Consider the following 20,291-nt stretch of genomic DNA (forward strand, 5'->3'; position numbering starts at 1 on the left):
TAATAACAATAATATGCCTTTCTCTGATATGATTTGAAATTTCAAATTGAAATGACTCGTAACTCAAATAAAAGCAACAGAACGCCAACAGCCCTTTGTTTTCAATGAAGGCATGCCTTCCCAGCAACTCCCCAAATCCTGGTACATGCTTCACATTCAAGGGTGAGACTCATTGGTTAATGCATTTGGCATTAACCAATCACCGGTATCCAAGATGCAAAGAAACGTGATGGAAAATAGTCTTTAGGGAAATTAATCTTTAGCAAAATTAATCTGGCAGCAGGGGCTTTCAGGGGCCTGTCCTGGCCCCACCAGGGCAGCCCGTGGAAGCTACTCTGATCTTGTTTCACCCCCAGTGATTACACGGGGAGGGAGGTGCTCCCAGTTCTGATGGAGGAGAATTAGAGGTTGGAATGTAGATTGAATTCAGCCTTTCTCTCTCCCATTAACCCTTATAACGACTGTGATCGTAGGATCGTAATACTCAGTCACTCTGGTATAAAAATGTGTGATGGAGAGTGAATTTGCTGGGAAGCTGATTTTGGTCTCACTTCAGCATCTTCTCATTATTTATGCACATGAAACCTTTCATGTGTGACACCTATTCTCAAGTGAAGTGTTAAATGAAACATTTAAGACAGGAGTGGAAACTGTTACTTTCTCATAGGAAAGTAAGATTCAGTGATTCTGTAAGGAGATATTCACTGGTATTGTGTTAGGTGTTCAGGGGCATATGCTCTTAAATAGAGAAATGTCTAAAACATTTAAATTCTAATATAAGAAAGAAAGTGATTATATTATTTAGGGTTGCATTTTAGTTGTAAGAAAAAAGTCCAATTCAAGTTAAGCAAAAATGGCTCACCTAATGGAAAAGTCCAAGACCCACCGGCTTCTGGGGCTGCTCCAGCAATGGTGCCTGGAGTCCCTCTTACTCCATGTGCCTTCCCTTGCACAGCCTTCATGCGTCAGTGGGGTCCCTGCTGATGGTGTCATTGATGACTGACCTCCATGAGCTCCAGTTTTACCCCCTCCCAGCTTAAGAACAGTAATAAGAGAACATGTGTCTCCTCCCATTTCCAGCAAAAACCCCAGAGAGAAGCCTCTGCCCAGCTTGGTCCTGTTTCCACCTCCCATGCCATCTCTGGCCAGATGAAAGGCTACCATGTCACTGCCTAGGGAAGTTTAAGAAGAGAGTGGCAAAATGGTGCATTAGAAAGAACATGGCTGGGGTCACCCCATCTCCTGGGCGGCAGCCCCAACTCCACCAGCGATCCACTGTGTGACTTCCCTCTCCCCCTAAGCAAGTCACTCCCCTCCTCTGGGTCTCTGTTTCCTTACCTATAAAATGAGAATGTTTGGCCGGGTGCAGTGGCTCATGCCTGTAATCCCAGCACTTTGGGGAGGCTGAGGCAGGTGGATCACGAGGTCAAGAGATCGAGACCATCCTGGCCAAGATGGTGAAACCCCGTCTCTACTAAAAATACAAAAATTAGCTGGGCATGGTGGTGAGCACCTGCAGTCCCAGACACTCAGGAGGCTGAGGCAGGAGAATCACTTGAACCCGGGAGGCGGAGGTTGCAGTGAGCCGAGATGGTGCCACTGCACTCCAGCCTGGCGACAGAGGGAGACTCTGTCTCAAGAAAAGAATGTTTGTTCATGTAATCTCAAGTCCCTTTTAAAATCACTAGGATTCTATGAAAGCCTTTTCCATCATCTAGTACAGAGAACTTTTTGAGGATGCTGGGATTGGAATAAGCCTCCACAGATGGGTAAGGTTTGAACAGGAAGAGAAGAGAGGACATTTCAGGAGAAAGAAACAACACAGAGAGACAGATGTAGGTAGAAGATAGTAATAAGCCAAATGTATTCTACAAGTTATAAATGCATGAAATAATCATCAAAGCTTCCTTAGTGATTAACTGCTTATATTTTGCCAGTGCATAAGATGTGAAATTTTTCTTTAACTCAAACACTTAATTATGATGTCCTCAGGTTATCATAAACCCCATTTGACTTCATGCCTCTACTCTCTCAGGGCTGGCGCTGTGACAACTGCCGCAGACCTGGAGGCGAACCCGGTACCGAAGGCTCCACTGGCCTTTCCTACAACCAGTATTCTCAGAGATACCATCAGAGAACAAACACTGTAAGTGCGTTAGCACCAGGAGTGTGTTCCCTCATACTAGACTGTCTCTTTCTACAGGAATCTTTCTTCAGAATGAACCATTTTTTTTTTTAAATTTTTTTTAAAAACTTGGGCTGGGTGCAGTGGCTCACACCTGTAATCTCAGTACCTTGGGAGGCCGAGGTGGGTGGATCACTTGAGATCAGGAGTTCAAGACCAGCCTGGCCAACATGGTGAAACCCCATTTCTAGCAAAAATATAAAAATTTAGCTGGGTATGGTGGCGTGAGCCTGTAATCTCAGCTACTCAGGTGGCTGAGGCAGGAGAATGGCTTGAACCTGGGAGGTGGAGGTCGCAGTGAGTTGAAATCGTGCCACTGCACTCCAACCTGGATGACAGAGCAAGACTCTGTCTCAAAAATAAATAAATAAAATTTATTTTAAAAATTTTCTATGGATCTGAGTGATCCAGGAAAGAAAAATAAAAAAATTAAAATTTTTAAACTCGTAAATGACTTAAGAGAAACACTGTATTCCATAATATATTTAAGTTATAATGTATTAAACTCCTGAACATCTTCTATTGCCGAGCAAACTGCTAGGTTCTTAAGATTAGGAAGAAATATTAACCTATCTGTAAGCAGTTGTGCTGAGAGTCAGTCCCTACCTCCCCGCATTTTTTTTCTGTATACTTTACAGTATTTGCCACTAATTTTTTTTCCTTCTTCCATTTTAACAGAATGTCAATTGCCCAATTGAGTGCTTCATGCCTTTAGATGTACAAGCTGACAGAGAAGATTCCCGAGAGTAAATCTTTCCAACCCAGAGGAACAAGCATGTCTCTCTGCCAAGATCCATCCAAACTGGAGTGATGTTAGCAGCCCCATCTTAGAGTTCCTGTTTCTTTCTTAAGCTCTTTGCTCTGGAGGAAGTTCTCCAGCTTCCGCTCAATTCACAGCTTCTCCAAGCATCACCCTGGGAGCGTCCCGAGAGTCTTCTCATAAATGAGGGCTGCACATTGCCTGTTCTGCTTCAAAGTATTCAATGCCGCTCAGTATTATAAATGAAGTGATTCTAACTTGTGATTTGATTTGGGATCAATAGGAAAGCACATGCAGCCAACCAAGATGCAAAATGTATTGAAATGCTATGACCAAAATTTTAAGTAGGAAAGTTACCCAAACACCTCTGCTCTCACATAAGTGTCTGGCCCGTGATACTGTAAGAACAGCATGTCCCGTTACCGTGGTATTTCAAATATCCACAGTACTCACTTTTTCCAAACGATCCTGGTAATTGCCTAGAAATATCTTTCTCTTACCTGTTATTTATCAATTTTTCCCAGTATTTTTATATGGAAAAAATGGTATTGAAAACACTTAGTATGCAGTTGATAAGAGGAATTTGGTATAATTATGGTTGGTGATTATTTTTTATACTATATGTGCCAAAGCTTTACTACTGTGGAAAGACAACTGTTTTAATAAAAGGTTTACATTCCACAACTTGAAGATCATTTATTTGATATAAGATACTTTGAGGGGAAACAATTCTTGTGAATGTTCTTTTTCAATTCAGCAAACATTTGAAAATCTATACTGTGCAAGCCTCTCTAATTGCTGATTTCAGTACAAGATTTTCTAAGTCAGTTGCTACAAAAACACAGATTGGTTTTCATCACCTCTTCACTAATAGAAATAGCTTTATATTTTCTGCTTTAATAGATTTAGGTGGACTCAAATATTTATTAAAATTGCTCATTTACTCTTTAGAAGTATAATCAAAATAACCTGTAGTTGCTCGTTTCTAACCATTATAATTCATCCCTTCCTCCCCCAACCTGTCCTTCCTTTATTAAATAAAACTCTGTTCAAAGAGAGTACCTGCGAGAAAAATAAAGATTACTAAGATATTAAAAGTATTTGAAGGCCAGGCACAGTGGCTCACACCTGTAATCTCAGCACTTTGGGAGGCTAAGGCGGGTGGATCATTTGAGGTCAGGAGTTCAAGACCAGCTTGACTAAAATGGTGAAATCCCATCTCTACTAAAAATACAAAAAATTAGTCAGGCGTGGTAGCGGGCACCTATAATCCAAGCTACTGGGGAGGTTTAGGCAGGAGAATCCCTTGAACCCGGGAGGTGGATGTTGCAATGAGCCAAGGTTGCGCCACTGCACTCCAGCCTGGGCAACAAGAGCAAAACTCCATCTCAAAAAAAGTATGGTATAGAGTTTTTGTCTTAGGGCAACCTCATGGCATGATAACCCCAATCTAGCATGTCTTACTTTGGGTCAACTGACACTTTCAGCATGGCTTGATAAACTCCCAGCTAAACAGTTTGTTTACTAGTGATCTGTAAAGGTAATTTCTTTTTCAGTTTAACATTGAGCAAGCAAACTTTGGAATTAAATCTGACATTCAGGCCGTGCGCAATAGCTCATGCCTGTAATCCCAGCACTTTGGGAGGCTGAGGCAGGCGGATCAACTGAAGTCAGGAGTTTGAGACCAGCCTGGCCAACATGGTGAAACCCTGTCTCTATAAAAATACAAATATTACCGGGAGTGATGGTGGGTGCCTGTAGTCCCAGCTACTTGGGAGGCTGAGGCAGGAGAATGGGTTGAAGTCGGGAGGCGGCAGTTGCAGTGAGCCAAGATGGCGCCATTGAACTCCAGCATGGTAGACAGAGGGAAATATAAAGAAGATAAATAAATGTGACATTCAGAATAGTAAATAGTGGCACTGCAAATAGTTAATTATTAATTAGTAAAAAATTAGTTCATAATAAACAAGACATGCAAAGCACTTTTTAAATATGCTATTGTACAATGAAAGAAAGTATTTCAATAAATACCTGGCAAAGAATATTTAAGCTAAATACAGAAAGATACCTCCTTATGGTTCATTTGAAAACAAATATACTGACATGCATTTGAATTGATTTACAGTTTATAAAATGCTTTGACATTTAGCCATCTCATTTAAGGGAGGTTTTACAGCTTAATTTTACAGGGAAGGAAGCGCAGATGAAGTTTCCTTAGCAAAATACAGACCCAGACCCTGGGCTTCTATTTAACATTACTGATCTTTCAGCTTTATCAGCCCAATCGTACCAAGAGAGCTGCTGTGTATGTTTTTAAAAAATCACAGAAAGTATAAGTCAAGGTGATATTAAATGACCGTCTCACATATGTGGGTCATCACTGCACCCCGAAAAGAGAATGTCATCTCAGTACCAATCTACACACTGTGGGAAGGGACAGCCCCCTCAGACACATGTGCTGCAGAAAGTAAGCTGGTGCCTCCACATTCATAGGTGAGCTGGTAGAGCAGGCCCTTCATCTGAATCCTGCTTAAAGGTCTTTCTATCTAAAAACATAAGGAAAGAGACGCTTTGGGTTGAGACTGATGATGCTTCAAACCACTTGCCTAACTACAAACCTAAAAATATTTACCCTAAAATGCAGTGTAAGGGCCGGGAATCGTGGCTCACACCTGTAATCCCAGCACTTTGAGAGGCCGAGGTGGGAGGATTGCTTGAGCTCAGGAGTTTGAGGCCAGCCTGGATAATACAGTGAGACCCCTGTCTCTACAAAAAATAAAAAATTAGCCAGGCATGGTGGCACTCCTGTGGTTCCCGAAACTCGGGAGGCTGCGACAGGAGAATCGTTTGAACCCAGGAGGCGGAGGCTGCAGTGAGCTGAGATCATGCTATTGCACTCCAGCCTAGGTGACAGAGTGAGACTTCGTTTCAAAAAAAAAAAAAATTCAGTGTAAGCAAATTCACTTGGATTGCATTAACTAAATGGTTAGCAAGCCCCTTTACTTTTATGTTGAAATGTAAAAAGCCTCAAGCTCCCCACTTTAGGTCAGGGAAAAATATCACCTTTTCCAAAATGTCTGTTGGACTCTCCAAAGTAATATGTTAAAATTTATGAGTTAAACAAACAGCAAATTTAAAAAAATTACATGGCCTTTTCTTTTAGCATCACAATGCAAGAATAATAAAACTTTGTTTTGTACTGACTATTTCTCAGCAAATAGTATAGTATAGAAGAGTTTTGTCTTAGGGAAACCCCATGGTATGATAACTCAATCTAATATGTCCTTTTTTTTGAGACAGAGTCTCACTTTGTTGCCCAGGCTGGAGTGCAATGGCATGATCTCAGCTCACTGCAACCTCTACCTCCCGGGTTCAAGCAATTCTCCTGCCTCAGCCTCCCAAGTAGCTGGGATTACAGATGTGTGCCATCACGCCTGGCTAATTTTTTTTTTTTTTTTTGTATTTTTAGTAGAGACGGGGTTTCACCATGTTGATCAGGCTGGTGTCGAACTCCTGACCTCACAATCTGCCCGCTTCGGCCTCCCCAAGTTCTGGGATTTCAGGCATGAGCCACCGCGCCCAGGTCTAACATGGCTTACTTTGTGTCAGCTGACACTTTTAGCATGGCTTGATAAACTCCCAGGTAAGGTTTGTTTGCTCCTGATCTCAAACACAAAAACAAAGTATCTCCAAAGATCTTTTACCATTTTTACTGATTCAGGTCATTGCTTCCCCTGAGAATTGTTTTAAGCAGGTCAGATTGAAAAGGCATACTAAAAGAAAAATCTAGATTTAGGCAAGAAACCGACAATTCAAGAAAAGTTCGTAGAACTAATAAGTATTAATCAGACTTTAAAAAGAAATATCATTGTTTGAAAGTTTTACATTGCCTTGCTACACTTGATTTGTAATAAAATGTATTGTTATATTTTACAGTTTTCAGCACTAATAACCTAAGTGAATTATGCAAATAAGTCTGTATAATAACATCGCTATATACCTGTAGGGCACCCTTTCTATGGAGGTGGATAAAGAAATGATCAGGGGAAAATTACAAGTATAGGAAATGACTTTTCTATTTAATTATATTTCCATTGAAACTTCTATTCCACTTCTAGTGGTATGACACTCATTAAAGTGATTAAGAAACATCACATCAGCACATTTAAGTGCTGAAATTGCTTCCTATTTAGTAAGTTCCCATTACTGTGGTAGGGAATGTGGCAGGTAACAATTCAAAAATCCCATTTTCAAGGGAGACAATTCAACTATTAAGAAAAAAAAAAAAAGATCACTGTCGGGACTTCCCATGTTTGGAAACATTTAAAAATTCCCATTAACACTGATAAAGCAGCACAAACACAAAGATGACCTTGCACAAACTAAGAAAGTTGTTTTCAAGAATATATGGCACTTACACTTTTAACGCAAGTTGTTTTCATTATCACATCATCTCGCGCCATATCCTCATTAAAATAAAAGATTCAATTTGAATTGCAAACAGAAACCTATATAAATTACAAATGAAATGAAGAAAATATGTAATAAAAGAGCAAGAGAAACAGGGCTTCAGCTGAAAGTCCCAGATGGGAAATTCCTTTTTTAACGTTCCTCAGTAGAGTCAGGTATGAGTTATTAAAGCATGTTTTACATTTCCTTGAATTCCTTTTTACTTACTCTTTAGAGACATGTAGGTTTTAACAATCCAGGAGCCAAATTTATCTCTAAAATAGCTCGTGTGCAGCCCCCAAAGAACTGAAATTAGCATTGGTTGAAGCTGTACAAGGCAGCCAGCCCAGAGTGATGGACTGGGGCTGTCATCACCTGTCCTGAAGCTACACACCACAGCAGGCTCCCTTAGGCAAAATCCGTCAAAGGCCAAGGAATCTCCCACTGAGGCCTTTGCAACCTTGTGCTTTGCAAATGGCCACTGCATTCCAGAATGAAGCGCTGCCTTTGCCAGGAGACTGCTGGACAGGACTTTACAATGAAACCTGCCCATCTCCGTAATTCAGCTTAAGATGTAAGATGCTAAGCCAAGCGTGGAAAGCTATTTTTGACTCAAAATGTACGGCATTGGTGGAGGACCTGGTACCGTCATTCACTGCTGGTGGAAATGTAAAATGGTGTGGCTGCTATGGAAAACAGCCAGGCAGCTCTTCAAACGTTAAACAGTCACCATAAGACTTCACAGTTCCATTCCTAGACATACATTCAAGAGAACAGAAAACATGTTCACACAAAAACTTGTACACAAATGCTCCTAGCAGCATCGTTCCTAATAGCCAAAACATGGAAACAACCCAAATGTCCATCGACTGATGAGTGGATCAACAAAAGGTGGTATATCCATATGATAATATTTGATCATAAAAGGAACGTGCATGCTGCAACATGAACCTTTCAAATATTATGCTAAGTTGAAGCCAGACACAAAAGAGCACATATTGTGTGATCCCATGCGAAATGTCCAGAAAAGGCCAATCTATAGAAACAAAAGGTAGATTTATGGTAGCCAGGAGCTGGGGTGAAGGGGAAATGGACAGTGATCGCTAAGAGACAGTTACCTTTTGGGGTGATGAAAACTTTATGGAATTAGGTAGTGGTGACTGTTGCACAATTTTGTGACTATACTGAAAACTGCTGAACTTCAAAATGATTCAGATGGTGAATTTTACATTATGTAAATTTTATCTTAAAAAAATACCACTTTAGTTATAGGAAATCTGATTTTTGCTCCTTCATGAGGAAGAGGTGTGGGGAAAGAGTAGATGAAGGCTGAAGGAACTCAGTAACTTTGTGGCTACCAGTTTGGAAACTGAAACAAAACTATTCATAAATATACACTTATTATTTTCCACAATTTCCACTTGTTATCTTCCACTAGTTCCTATGCTTCTGTATACACAAAAGATTTATGAAACTAATAATTAGCATCTTTTTTAAACAGTATTTATCATGACTCAGGTGGTATTTTAAGTGGCCATAATATTTTCTCTCATTTGCTCTTCAGAGCAACTCGAAGATGTCCGTATTGTTCTCATCTCATTTACAAATAGAAAGTGAGGGAAAGGCAGAGTGAATCACCTAAAGGTTACACAGCTAGTAAGTAGCAGAGCTGGGACTCAAACCTGAGAGACTAACTCCAGAATATGTGCTTTTGGCCAGCAGTTATTCGGCCTTTTGGAAGAGTGAATCCATCCCCATTTTACAGAAGAATCAAACTCCAGGAGGTTGAAGTTATGTGCCCAAGATCACCCACCTACTGACTGGCAAAACAAGGTAGTGATTACCCTAAGAGGCACAAAGACAGTTTCCTAGAGGGAGAGATGGAGTGGTGATGAATGACAGGAATGTGGGGACTTTCTAGCAAAATCCCCTTCTTGACCTGGTTGGTGGTGATACATGTGTTTGCTTAAAAATTATACTTTAGGCCGGTGCGGTGGCTGATGCCTGTAATCCCAGCACTTTGGGAGGCCGAGGCAGGTGGATCACGAGGTCAAGAGATCGAAACCATCCTGGCCAATATGGTGAAACCCCGTCTCTACTAAAAATACAAAAATTAGCTGGGCGTGGTGGAGTGTGCCTGTAGTCCCAGCTACTCGGGAGGCTGAGGCAGGAGCATTGCTTCAACCCTGGAGGCGGAGGTTGCAGTGAACCGAGATTGTGCCACTGCACTCCAGCCTGGCACCTGGTGACAAAGTGAGACTCTGTCTCAAAAAAAAAAAATTATGCATTAGGCCAGGCATGGTGGCTGACACCTGTAATCCTAGCACTTTGGGGCACTGAGGTGGGTGGATCACAAAGTCAAGAGACAGTCTAGTGACAGAGTGAGACTCCATCTCAAAAAAAAAAATATATATATATATACTTTAAATGATAAATGTTTCATGCACTTTTCTATATGCATGCTTTATTACAATTTCTTTTAAAGAAAATTTGTATCTGGCACCATGTTTGGCAAAAATAAGATATAAAAATGCCCAAGAATGGGCCAGGCACAGTGGCTCACACCTATAATCCCAGGACTTTGGGAGGTCGAGGTGGGTGGATCATGTGGTCGAGAGATCGAAATCACCCTGGCCAACATGGTGAAACCCCAACTTTACTAAAAAATACAAAAAATTAGCTGGGCGTGGTGGCAAGTGTCTACAGTCCCAGATGCTGGGGAGGTGGAGGCAGTAGAATCACTTGAACCCAGGAGGTGGAGGTTGCAGTGAGCCAAGATCACACTACTGCACTCCAGCCTGGTGACAGAGCGAGACTCCATCTCAAGACAAACAAACAAAAGTCCAAGAATGGAAGGCACTGAGAGCTTAAAGACCCGCAGGATTCTGTACTCTGAGGAAGGCACATAGGCTGGGCTTTAGAAAGAAGGTGGCCTGGAGAGAAGCAGGTGTCAAAGGACAAGGGAAACGGAGGAAGACTGGAGGATCCCTTTCATGCACTGTTTTCTCCCTGTGCCCAGGGGGTCCCCCAGTAGAAATACACTTAGCATTCGTCAGGGCGTTGTTACATTATGGATCTCTGCCCTTCTGTATCGTGGAAACAACAGACATAAGATCATTTGCATTTCACTTAAACACCAGTGAAACTCGTCTTGACATTTCAAGTGATTTAACCATATTAGACACAGTCATGTTAATGGGGTTCCAGTTCCAGGCCCCCCCCCCCCCCCCGCAAAGTGCTCAGCTTCCCTGGTTACTGGCTACCTCCACCAAGATTAACTTGAGTACATATAAAGGAAAACACCACCTCACAGAGCAAAATATGAGGGACCCAGGGAGTGAGCTTACGTGCAAGGGCTGGTACTTTGGCTTAAGGCAGGACACTGCTTTTTTTGGCATAAGGCAGGGAACTGAGACAGTAAAATGAGAAAGGAGCTGTTGACAGCCCTAAACGGAGTCATTTTCTAGAGTGAAGAATGGTTGTTTTTGCTGCTTGGGTGCTCCGTCCCAGGGTTCGCTCAAACCTGTCCTTCCTGAACCCCGTGGAGCTGGCAAGGAGGGCATCAGCTGTTCTGGCTCAAGCCTGCTGGGTAGCCAATATTAGGAAAAATGAACTCACAGGCCAATATACCACAACACTTGAGTAAAGAGATTTTAAAAGAAAAGTAACGTACTAAATTACAGATTCTAACAGAAGTAGAAATAGTAAAACAAAGCTAGAAAGATGATACCAACAATTGGAAAAGAAAACCAGAAATATGTGAAGTCAAAAATATATCTCTTGAAATAAAGGGCTCAATGGACGGGACACAGAGCAGAACGGATACAATGTAGGAGTTCATGAGTAAATTGGAAGAGCAGATTAAAGAAATCTCCTGGAGGGACAAGTAAAAGAAAATGAAATATAAAACATCAAAGAAAGATCGGTGGGGTGAGGGTAAACAGAAACCTTAGAAAGTTTGGTCTTGCAAAAAGGCTAGAAAATGTAACCCCAAGTGCAGGAATCAACAGGAATTTGGAATGGGGTGGGGTGGGGTGATGGGGAGTTACACTTTTAGCTTATTAGGGGAAATACGGCCGTACATTCTAAACAATGTTAAGAAAGAAATTAAAAGTGGGTCAAACTTTATAAGATAGTAAGAATAAGGCTCAAACATATCAATAATTGAATATAAACGGGCTGAGTGCAAAGGGAAAGGCTGACAAAAACCATTAGAGAAAACCCAAATCCAAAATCAGTAATAACTTTAAACATGTGTCCACAGTGTTAGCCTCAAATACACATGAAGTGAACATTTATAAACCCGCAGGAAGAAATTCGAAAACTCATCTTCATGGAGGGCGGTTTCAAAACTTTTCTAAATTCTCAAAAAATCCAACTAAAACCAAATTACCTGTAGTAAAAAAATTTCTTATATATTGTACCGCTATCAATATATAAGAAAGAAAGGATCAGAGGCACCAACTAAATGACATCACAGGAATGTAACAGCACGGCCCCTCATGTGGGAAACTATGGGATCCAAAATCTTCAACTGACCACAGAAATCTAAAAAGGAGAAACCGGTTATTGAAGACACTTGAGACATGCGAATCAAATGCAATGTATGTAGTAGGCTTGGTTTTTACAACCAAAAAAAAAGCCATTGGGTGAGATCTAAAAATGATTGGGTATTTGATGCTCAAAATGGCTTAGCCTTTTATTATGATACTAGAATGTGGTTATATACTTTTTTTTTTTGACAGAGTTTTGTTCTTGTTGCCCAGGCTAGAGTGCAATGGCACAATCTCGGCTCACTGCAACCTCCGCCTTGGGGTTCAAGCAATTCTCCTGCCTCAGCCTCCCAACAGTAGGAACTCCCTACAGTTCCCTGTAGCTGGAACTACAGGCACGCATCACCACGCCCAGCTAATATTTTGTATTTTTAGTAGAAGCAGAGTTTCACCATGTTGGCCAGGCTGGTCTCGAACTCCTGACCACAAGTGATCCGTACCACCTCGGCCTCCCAAAGTGCTGGGATTACAGGCGTGAGCCACCATGTCCAGCCTGTTATCTAATAATCTTAGACTTACAGAAAAAACTGTGAGGATACATCACACCTAACTTCCCCTTTCATTAGTATATTAGTATGGTACATTTAATACAATTAGTGAACCAATATTAACACATATTAACTAAACATTTTAGATTTTCTTGGTTTTTACCTAATGTCCTTTTTCTGTTCCAGGACACCACGTTGCATTTAGTCATCACATCTCCTTAGGCCCCTCTAAGCATGAGTTTCGCATGCTTCTCTTCTTTTTGGTGACCTTGACAGAGGGAAGGTATTTTGTAGAAAGTCCTTCAGCTAGGTTATATCTGATATTTTTCTCGTGATTAGGCTGAGAGTACAGGGTTTTGGAAAGAAGACCAAAAAGGTAAAATGCCATTCTCCCATTCTCAGGTACTTCCGATCACCAGGACATTATTGATGTTGACCTTGATCAACTGGCTGAGAAAGTTTGTCAGGTTTCACCACTGTAGCTACTGTTTTACTCCCATTTCCATACTATACTCTTTGAAAGCAAGTCACTGTGTACAGGCCACACTTAAGAGCTGAGAGTTATGCCCATCTTAAAAGTAGAGTATTGATGTAAATTATTAGAATTCTGCATGGGAGTTGTATATTCTCCATTTATTTATTCTTCATTTATGTGAAGAACACTACAAACACGAGCCACCATGCCCAACTAATTAAAAAATTTCTTTTTAGCCGGGCGTGGTGGCTCACGTCTGTAATCCTAGCATTTTGGGAGGCTGAGGTGGGTGGATCACCTGAGGTCAGGAGTTCAAAACCAGCCTGGCTATCACGGTGAAACTCCATCTTAAAAAAAAAAAAAAAAAAAAAAAATTCTTTTTAGAGATGAGGATGTTCCTACATTGCCCAGGCTGGTCTTGAACTCCTGGCCTCAAGCGAGCCTCCCAAAGTGCTGGGATTACAGACAGGAGACACAGTGCCCAGTCTATTCCCATTATCATACCCTTAATGTTAACCTTTGGTCAAGTCAAAGAACCATCAAAAAGACAATGCACACTTAGTTTATAAAATCTGTATTTGCTATTTACTGCTACGTAACAAATTACTGCAGAACTCTGTGGCTTACAACAGTATGCATCTCTCTGTACCAATGCGTCAGGGATTCAAGAGCTCTTTTTGGACAGTTCTGGCTCAGATCATGTGTTGCCTGGGACTGGAGCTGAAGTATCCACCTCTGAGGTGGCTCACTCATGTGGCTGGCAGCTAGTGTAAGCAAGATGGCTCCTCTCCTTGCAGGGGGCTGCTTAAATCTTACAACACGGTCTTGGCTTATCCCAGAGGATAATCCAAGATACTGAGGCTGAAGTTGCAATGCATTAGGGACCTCAAAAGCCATGATTTTTTCGGCAGTATTTTATTGGTCACACAAGTCAGCCTTGTTTCAATGTGGGCAGGTACTATGCAGGGGCTGGATGATGACCTGATGTAGAAATAACTTAGAAAGATGACTATTAAGAAAAAACTTCAGAATTTTTTATTTCTGAAGGGGGTAGGTTAAAGACTTGGGAACAGGGAAGGACTCATCTGTCAAGGTGAACGATGGCAAAGGGTTTCCGTTGACCACAGGTGGAGTGCACGTGAATGGTCAGGAGCACACAGGCAGCACATACAGATGCACAGTTCTGTCCTGCCTGACGAAGGAAGGCACTGCCCTCCCACTGTGCCCACTGCAGTGATGAGTCTGTGCCTGGAATATTGGGTACAATTTCTGAGCACCAAACATTGATGACATTTTTATGCAGCTCCAGAGGGTGAATCTAGGGCTGCTGACATTCTGGGAAACATTTCACTTAGCACTGAGAAAAACTATGCATCCGATTATCCACAGAGGGGGCCAACAAAACCTACTAATCTCCTCTAAGGTTCCAGCTCACAGATGCCAATCTGCTGTGTGTTTGAAAAGTAGACAACCAAGCTTCTCAGGAGTGTGATTAAAAACAAACGGCATGAGAAGGCTTCCCTAGGAGGAAGCGTGGAGCTTTAAGGCACCTGTGCCAGGTTCTCTGGCTGCTCAGTTCCTCTGGTTCCCGTCAAAGTTTGTGTTTCACACAGGCAGTGCTGTGGGATGGGCTGAGCTCAGGCACGCAGGGGTGCTCTGGAATTCCTCAACTATGTATAATGTGTTAGTTGACTGTATCTTTAACATAAAACACAACTACCAACATCGATGGATCGATCCAGTGATTAAGATGTACTGTTTTATTTTTTTTTAAAGTTAGTCTCAAAGTTTCACCTACATATAAGCAAACCATAAAACAAGGTGTGATAAAAATCAGTGGTGGAAGAGCCGAAGGTTCGTGTGAGCGAGGATGATTCCCAGTTCGTCGCAGGCCTCAATCACAACTTTGTCAGCAGCAGAGCCGGACGGAGCCGCGATGTACAGCACACCACTCTGGGGAAGTACATTGGTTTTCAAAACGCGGTCTCATGTAACAATCTGCAGAACTCAGAATCCCCCTCTAAAAAGCATACGCTAACAAAGATCCACTCCGTCAAAAAGGCAAAATAACAACAGGATTTGGGTTTTCCATACATAGCATGGAGAAGTAAAATGATTCTCTGAATATTACTGGTATCACACTGCCACACCTTTTAAAAATCAAGGGCAGGATTTCTGAAACAGTTGCTACATAATGGCTCAACTCTAGGCACATGTACCCAATTCTATACTTACCCTTTTAGCTCTGTCTACATTATCTCTGAAAGGGAAGAAGGCATCAGAGCTGACAGAAACTTCACTCAGTTTGTCAACCCATTCCTTCTTCTCTGCCTCAGTGAGTAATTCTGGCACTTCCTCAAACAGGGCCTTCCACTTTATCAAGTCTTCATCCTATTCAGGGAGAGAGAAAGGAAGGAGCTTAGCCTGACATCATCTTTAGTTCTACCTGGTACAAACCACCACACCAGAAAGCACCAGGGCATTTTTCCTAGGACTTCTTCATTGTAAATAATGACCATTAGTTACATGGAGGTTCACATATCTAGAATCTCAACTGATGCTTTTAGAAACATTTTCATTAAGGAAAAAAAGCGATGCTAAGTTTACCAAATAAAGATAATACCATTTTGCTTTCTAAATCAGTTTATTATAAATAAATATATTTATTTTTGGCTAAGCTACTTACATAAAAATACATTGTTTTAAAATCTCTAATTTAAATCTACTTCGTATCTACTACTTTACGTCTATTTGACTATCATCTAATTTAAATCCACCACTTTGGCACTGTTGTAGCAAAGGAGGCAAACAGAAAATTGTATTCCGGGCAGGCGCGGTGGCTCACGCCTGGAATCCCAGTACTTTGGAGGCCAAGGCAGGCAGATCACAAGGTCAAGAGATCAAAACTGCCCTGGCCAACATGGTGAAACTCCGCCTCTACTAAAAATACAAAAAATTATCTGGGCGTGGTGATGCGCACCTGTAGTCCCAGCTACTTGGGAGGCTGAGGCAGGGGAATTGCTTGAACCCCGAGGCAGAGGTTGCAGTGAGCCGAGATCGTACCACTGCACTGCAGCCTGGAGACAGAGCAAGACTCTCAGAAATAAAAAAAGAAAGAAAGAAAGAAAATTGTATCCCAAGTTTGTTTTTTTTTTTTTTTAAAAACCCTCCATATCCAATCTAAGAAAGAGATGAGGATGAATGTTCTAGAACTACGTTTATACAAAAATTATTCTACATATAAAATCAGTTGTAGACAAAACACGATTCATAATATTTGTTATGGTTTGAATGTATGTATCCCCTCCAAAATTTATGTTGAAACTGAATCCCCAATACAACCGTATTAAAAAGCAGGGTCTTTCTAAGGTTATTAGGTGATGAGGGTGGGGCCCTCCTGAATGGATCATGGACTTATAAAAGGGCTTCAAGGGGAGTCTGCCGCTTCTGTGAAGTGAGGACATAGTGTTTGTCCTCTCCAGAGAGGGGGCTGTGCCATCTTGGAAGCAGAGGGTAGTCCTCCCCAGGCTTTCAACCTGCCAGTACCTTAATCTGGGACTTTATAGCCTCCAGAACTATGAGAAATAAGTGTCTATGGTTTGTAAGTTACCCAGACTGCAGTATTCTGTCATAGCGGCACAAACAGACTAAGACAGCCATACTATCTATACAAGGTGCTTCCACCTTGGGTGATGTTTTAGCTTGGACATACTTTTTATTCTTGTTGACTTCCAGGACTCTTTCGGCACTAGTAGCAGGGGTTGACTGGTAATATCAAACAGAAAAATTCAAGTATCAAAGTTAAAAAAAAAAAAAATATTTAAAGTACTTCAGTTACATTCTGCAGCCTCACTCTTCAACGACACTTATGTTGATTCCTGCTCCTTGGTAAAAACTGAGGGTACTCAATTGGCTTTCAGAAGACCATCTACTTTTTTTGGAGGACGGAGGTTTGCTCTATCACCAGGCTGGAGTACAGTGGCGCGTTTTCGGCTCACTGCAACCTCTGACTCCCTGCAAGCAATTCTCCTGCCTCAGCCTCCCCAGTAGCCGGGATTACAGGTGCACAACACCACACCCAGCTAGCTGATTTTTGTAGTTTTAGTAGAGATGGGGTTTCACCATGTTGACAAGGATGGTCTTGATCTCCTGACCTCATGATTTGCCCGCCTTGGCCTCTCAAAGTGCTGGGGTTACAGGCATGAGCCACCGCGCTTGGCCAAGACCACCTACTTTTTGATTAGCAAGCTTCATTTTCCTTCCAGTATTTTGTTAGGCACTCAATGTGTCCAGAAACTGGGCTAGATCTTCTCTTTTGGCAGGCTACCCATCTAATGTTTGCAACTGTAATGTTCCCACATACCTTCTTCAAACAGAAGAACGTGAAATGTATAGAATATATCAAGTTATTAATGGCATACGTAGAGAATGTGGTGGGGGAAGATCCTGGGGCTATCTGGCGCCAGGCAATTTGTATTTTTAATTTTTTTTTTTGAGATGGAGCCTTGCCTTGTTGCCCAGACTGGGGAGCAATGGTGTGATCTCGGCTCACTGCAACCTCCAACCCGGGTTCAAGTGATTCTCCTGCCTCAGCCTCCTGAGTGGCTGGGATAACAGGTGCCTGCCACCACGCCCAATTTATTTTTTGTATTTTTTTTAGTTGACAGGGTTTCACCATGTTGGCCAGGCTGGTCTTGAACTTCTGACCTCATGATCTGCCCACCTCAGACTCCCAAAGTGCTGGGATTTACAGGTGTGAGCCACCACGCCTGGCACAATTTGTGGTTAATGTTCAGTATAAACCCATTGGACAGCAAGCACCATGCTGAACACAGTGGCAGACACCTCAACGTAAGTGAAAAGCGGTGCTTGCCAAGAAAAACTTGGAAGTACAAATATACAAACCTACACCAAGGCTGTGACTTAAAAAGACAGAGGTCTGTGGTTTCAGAAAGGGGAAAAACAATGAAAAAGTTACATGAGGCAGAAGAAAATGAGAAATGTATAACAATCTTCAATGATCAATTTTAGACAATGTGGAATTTCAGAAAATATCTTTCTCTCTGTGTGGTGATGAAATTAAAATCAGTTACACATAAAGGGGTGAACTGAACATGAACACAGCCCAGAACCCAATGACAAGTCTTTTACCTCGCCAATGGTTCCAGTCACGTATTGATCGATGGCATTGGAGATTTCTGCTCTCTTCACTCCCGTTTTAAACTTCATCGAGAGCACTTGTGGATGGTGTCTAAGCCACCAGTAGTTTGCCTTATCTCCTGCAAGGCGGGTGCAGTGTATACGAGACTGCTGTCCGGCTCCAATACCGATAACCTGAGGAACACAGACATGAAAGTGAACACCTCTTCCAACAACTCTTCTCAAAAGGATCTTTTGTGCACATTTTCCAAAACCCATTAATCTTGTGGAAGAACATATCAGGCCAAAATAAGAGAAATATAAATAATTTTTAAGTCAATAAAGGAGGGGGGGTAAGACGTTTATAACTACTATTTATACCTCTTCAGTGATATTTGACATATGACTATTAACATTCTAGAACTCAATCAAATTGATGGTTTGAGGCCCCCCCCTCAAAAAAAAAAGAGTTAAAATAAATGACCAATGCTGGGCGCACTGGCATGTGCCTGTAATCCCAGCACTTTGGGAGGCCAGGACAGAAGGATCGCTCAAGCCCAGGAGACCAGCCTGGGCAAGATGCCAACATCCCAACACAAAAAAAAAAAAAAAATAGCCGGGGGTGGTGGTGCACACCTGTAGTCCCAGTGACTCAGGAGGCTGAAGTGGGAGGATCGCTTAGCCCAGGAGTCCAAGGCTACAGTAAGCTGTGAGTGTGTCACTGTCTTCTGGCCTGGACAACAGAGCAAGACCCTCTGTACAAAAAATATCAATAAATAAAACCAATGACCACAAAAAAAACTATGACTATTCAAAAGTCTTTGTTGGCTCCAGTGTATAAATTACATTAAAATATCAACTCTCAGAAATCGGGATAAGGATCTGACATGAGCAGCTAAAAGTAGAAACAATTCCACCAGGTAAAATGTTCTTCCTTCCTTCCTCTGTTTCTGTGCTTTGAATTCTAAGCACCAAGGACTTTAATGCACAGGTGTATTTTCTGGTTTTAGTTCCTATAATGAACAGTCCCTCAGCTATCTGCCCAAGTCTGTCTCTTTCTGAGCACAGCTGCTGGCAACCCTGCCCACAGCTACAAGAGAATAAAAGAGACCACAAACACCTGTAGAGCCTGCTCCTCCTGGACATCAGGAATGAAGCACTCATTCTACAGAGACTTGCAGAACTTCTTAGAACCTGACACCAGTAGACACAATCTCCCAGGAGTTTGTACTATAGAGACTGGCAATCTGGGGTCTTCCAGGCCATAGGCAAATTCACATCCCCCCACCTCCCCATCACTTGTGGGCCAAATAACTTAACAAATGCCAACAGGTAAGCTCAGGACACTGTGTGAAGAAAAGGCTAGCAGAGACCTCAGAGATGAACCAGCTCAATCTTGTATTTTGAGGCTCGGGACACTGGGGAAGAAGTTCAGCATCTTGCTTAACATCACACAGTGAGAAATGTTTGGTATTTTATTGCGGCAGTGGTCACATACTGTGAAATTTGTGAAAACTGGTCAAAGTGTACATTTAAATGGTGAATTCTACTGTGTATAAATTATGCTTCAATAAACCTGATTTTAAAGATCAGGTTAACTCCCAAGTCCAGCAGTCTTTCTTGGTCAGCAGATTCTTGATAAGACAACATAAGAAATAATGTGAAAATACCCTATACTCTGCAAAAATAAAGGCTGGCGGGTGGCAGTGCCATTCCTTACCTCTCTTCCCTGGAAATACTACCACTGGGGGAAAAGGGGAGTAAATAATCCAGTTTTGTAGCAGCTAGTAGAGTCTCACTAATCCAAAATGTGCCAGCCCACTAGAGGCAAGAAGAAACACGACTAATTTGAGTACCTGGTTCCAAAGATATTTTCTGATCATTATTAGTTTTAACAGTGCACCAAGGTACTGAGGAAATGATGACAAACCCAAAAGAGATACACTTGGCAAAGACTTCCTTTCAAGCTGTCCAATACCTAAGGCAGATGGCTGTTTAAATATTTCGTATAACAACAGTCCCCCAAAGGCGAGTCCAACAAGCCAGTTACCTGCCCGTTCTTGGCGTAGCACACGGAGTTGGACTGAGTGTACTTGACAGCAATAGTGGCCACGATCAGGTCTCGGAGGGCGGACTCTGGCAGCTGAAACACACACACGACGGTAAATCGCGTGGGGCCTTTTAAACTCATATAACTTTAAGCTACTTTTTTTAAATATTATTTTTTGTCCTTTTTTTTTTT

At 41.9% G+C, this 20,291-nt stretch overlaps 2 protein-coding genes across 30 annotated transcripts in view; one reads left to right on the top strand and one right to left on the bottom strand.

Annotated features, from left to right (window-relative positions):
• FN1 (fibronectin 1) overlaps positions 1-3,629 on the top strand; it is a 78,985-nt gene extending 75,356 nt beyond the window's left edge. For 18 of the 29 annotated variants that reach the window (XM_017534956.2, XM_017534960.2, XM_017534962.1 and 15 more), the window contains 2 exons: positions 2,036-2,146; positions 2,864-3,629. In XM_017534956.2, the coding sequence (XP_017390445.1) occupies positions 2,036-2,146; positions 2,864-2,935 (183 nt within the window). In that variant the 3' untranslated portion in view covers positions 2,936-3,629. Of the gene's footprint in view, positions 1-2,035; positions 2,244-2,863 lie in introns of those variants that run through there. The other 11 variants (XM_017534955.2, XM_017534959.2, XM_017534958.2 and 8 more) reach the window with 2 other exon arrangements.
• An 11,010-nt stretch (positions 3,630-14,639) lies between these two features.
• Positions 14,640-20,291, bottom strand: part of ATIC (5-aminoimidazole-4-carboxamide ribonucleotide formyltransferase/IMP cyclohydrolase) — a 37,183-nt gene continuing 31,531 nt past the window's right edge. Inside the window, exons 12-15 of the mRNA XM_017534916.2 lie at positions 20,100-20,192; positions 18,062-18,244; positions 15,146-15,301; positions 14,640-14,863 (exon numbers count right to left, since the gene is read on the bottom strand). Of these exons, the coding sequence (XP_017390405.1) occupies positions 14,744-14,863; positions 15,146-15,301; positions 18,062-18,244; positions 20,100-20,192 (552 nt within the window). The 3' untranslated portion in view covers positions 14,640-14,743. The remainder of the gene's footprint in view (positions 14,864-15,145; positions 15,302-18,061; positions 18,245-20,099; positions 20,193-20,291) is intronic.

This window comes from Cebus imitator, unplaced genomic scaffold, assembly GCF_001604975.1.
Source record: "Cebus imitator isolate Cc_AM_T3 unplaced genomic scaffold, Cebus_imitator-1.0 Scaffold89, whole genome shotgun sequence".
Classification (NCBI taxonomy): domain Eukaryota; kingdom Metazoa; phylum Chordata; class Mammalia; order Primates; family Cebidae; genus Cebus; species Cebus imitator.